Genomic DNA, 2,049 nt, shown 5'->3' with positions numbered 1-2,049 from the left:
CTTCAGGGACTTGAGTACAAAATCCAGGCTGATACTCCTAGCGCTGTACTGAGGGAGTGCTGCACTGTCAGAGGTGCCTTCTTTCAGATGAGATATTAAAACTGAGGCCCCGTATGCCCTCTCAGGTGGATGTAAATGATCCCATGGCACTATTTTGGAAAAGAGATGGGGAATTCTCCCTGGTGTCCTGGCCAATATTTATCGCTCAACCAACAGCACTAAAAAACAGCAGACCATCTGGTCATTATCACGTTGCTGTGTGTGGGATCTTGCTGTGCGCAAATTGGCTGCTGCATTTCCCACATTATAACAGCGACTACATTGCCAAAAAAAATACTTCATTGGCTGTAAAGCGCTTTGAGGCGCCCTGAGGTGGTGAAAGGCACTGTATAAATGCACGTTTTTTTCTTTTCATTCGTTACTGACTGAGGATTTCAGCTTCACTTTAAAATGTGCATTTTTGACTTTGTTCTCAAGAGCAATCCGTTCTGCTTTCACGTTATTAATGTTTTAAGTCTACGATAAACCAACAGATCTATGTTTAATTATGGATGTTTATTCGTCAATTTTGGAACATCCAGTTGAGCGTCAATTTTTTTGACGGCAAAAAGATGAGTAAAAATAAATAGGAAAAAAAAGGTGAGTCTCGCGGGGTCCTCTGACCCCGCCCCTCTTCCGTTTTTCAACCAGGTCCGCAGCAATGGTATAAAAGGAATCAGGCTGCCATTAACTCACCATTATAGAGTTCCAATTATTTTTGGAGTTATGTCTGGTAGAGGTAAAGGAGGTAAAGGTCTTGGCAAAGGTGGCGCCAAGCGTCACCGTAAAGTCCTCCGGGATAATATCCAAGGAATTACCAAACCTGCTATTCGCCGCTTGGCTCGCCGTGGGGGTGTTAAACGCATCTCTGGCCTTATCTACGAGGAAACTCGCGGGGTCTTGAAGGTTTTCTTGGAGAATATTATTAGGGACTCTGTTACCTACACGGAACACGCCAAACGTAAGACGGTCACTGCCATGGATGTGGTGTATGCCCTGAAGCGCCAGGGACGCACCCTGTATGGGTTCGGTGGTTGAAGAAAGACAAGAATAACCTCAAGAAAGGCTCTTTTAAGAGCCACTTACACTGTTTATGGAAAGATGTATAACAGAAAATACTGCAAACACTCCGCTGGCCAGGCAGCATCTGTGGAAAGAACAAACATTAACATTATGAGTGAAAACTTTTAATCAGAACTAGAATATATTACAGCTGGAAAGTATTTGAAAAGGAACTGGACAAGGAGAAAGGGAAATAAAAAGCACAAGAAATAAAATGACCTGTAAAGAAGTAAGAGACAGATGCGAGACAGTGTGTCAATAGTTAAAAAGATGGGTCAAGAGCAGGTGCAAGGGAAGCAAAGAAAACTGGTAAAACTAGTGGCCCAGGAGCCTTGTAGAAGCAAAAAGCAGCGTTCCAAAGCTATGGCCCCATCCCAAGTGAATTATTAAAAACCTTTGTCCTCAGAGCTAACTGAAAATCAGCAGTGAAACTCAGCTCCATTTGTATAGATGTAGAACTGACTGCAATCTCTCCCAGCATTTCAATTCACTGTCTTTGCGACTAGATTGTAATGCTAATAAAATTCAACTCTTATTCTTGCTGATGTCCGTGATATAAGCCATTAAATAATATAGATATGGCAAACCCATAATATTAAGGATGTATAATTATACTGGTGAAAAATATATTTATAAACCGATCTTAAAAAAACATTCCTTATCTCAAACATGAGTAAATCTGTCAGTTAAACTAGTAGAGGCAAAGACATCAGGGACATTAAAAATGCCATTGGATGCTAGGCTGGTGCGACTGTAGTAGAGAGAAAAAACATGAATGGCCTTTTATCATCTGTGACTTGTTGCTTAAAGCGCTTTTCAATGTCATCCTAAACTTAATCAAGTGTATATCAGAACAGAGTTGTCACAACAGACAACCTTCTGATAAAGATTCACTAGTGTGACTTGGGGTTGAAGAGATGCTGCAAAGCTGGGTGGGTGGTGAATATA

General features: G+C 41.3%; 1 protein-coding gene across 1 annotated transcript; it reads left to right on the top strand.

The window, feature by feature from the left end:
* The first annotated feature begins 765 nt into the window (after window positions 1-765).
* Window positions 766-1,099, top strand: LOC137304891 (histone H4-like). Its single transcript, XM_067973683.1, has one exon. The coding sequence runs from the start codon at window positions 766-768 to the stop codon at window positions 1,075-1,077; it is 312 nt and encodes a 103-aa protein (XP_067829784.1). The 3' UTR covers window positions 1,078-1,099.
* Window positions 1,100-2,049: the final 950 nt, after the last annotated feature.

The sequence above is a fragment of the Heptranchias perlo genome, chromosome 39, assembly GCF_035084215.1.
Source record: "Heptranchias perlo isolate sHepPer1 chromosome 39, sHepPer1.hap1, whole genome shotgun sequence".
NCBI lineage: Eukaryota > Metazoa > Chordata > Chondrichthyes > Hexanchiformes > Hexanchidae > Heptranchias > Heptranchias perlo.
This window is presented reverse-complemented; position numbering and strand designations above follow the sequence as displayed.

Coding starts and splice junctions, on each gene's coding strand:
- LOC137304891 (XM_067973683.1), top strand. CDS start 766: ATGTCTGGTAGAGGTAAAGGAGGTAAAGGTCTTGGCAAAGGTGGCGCC.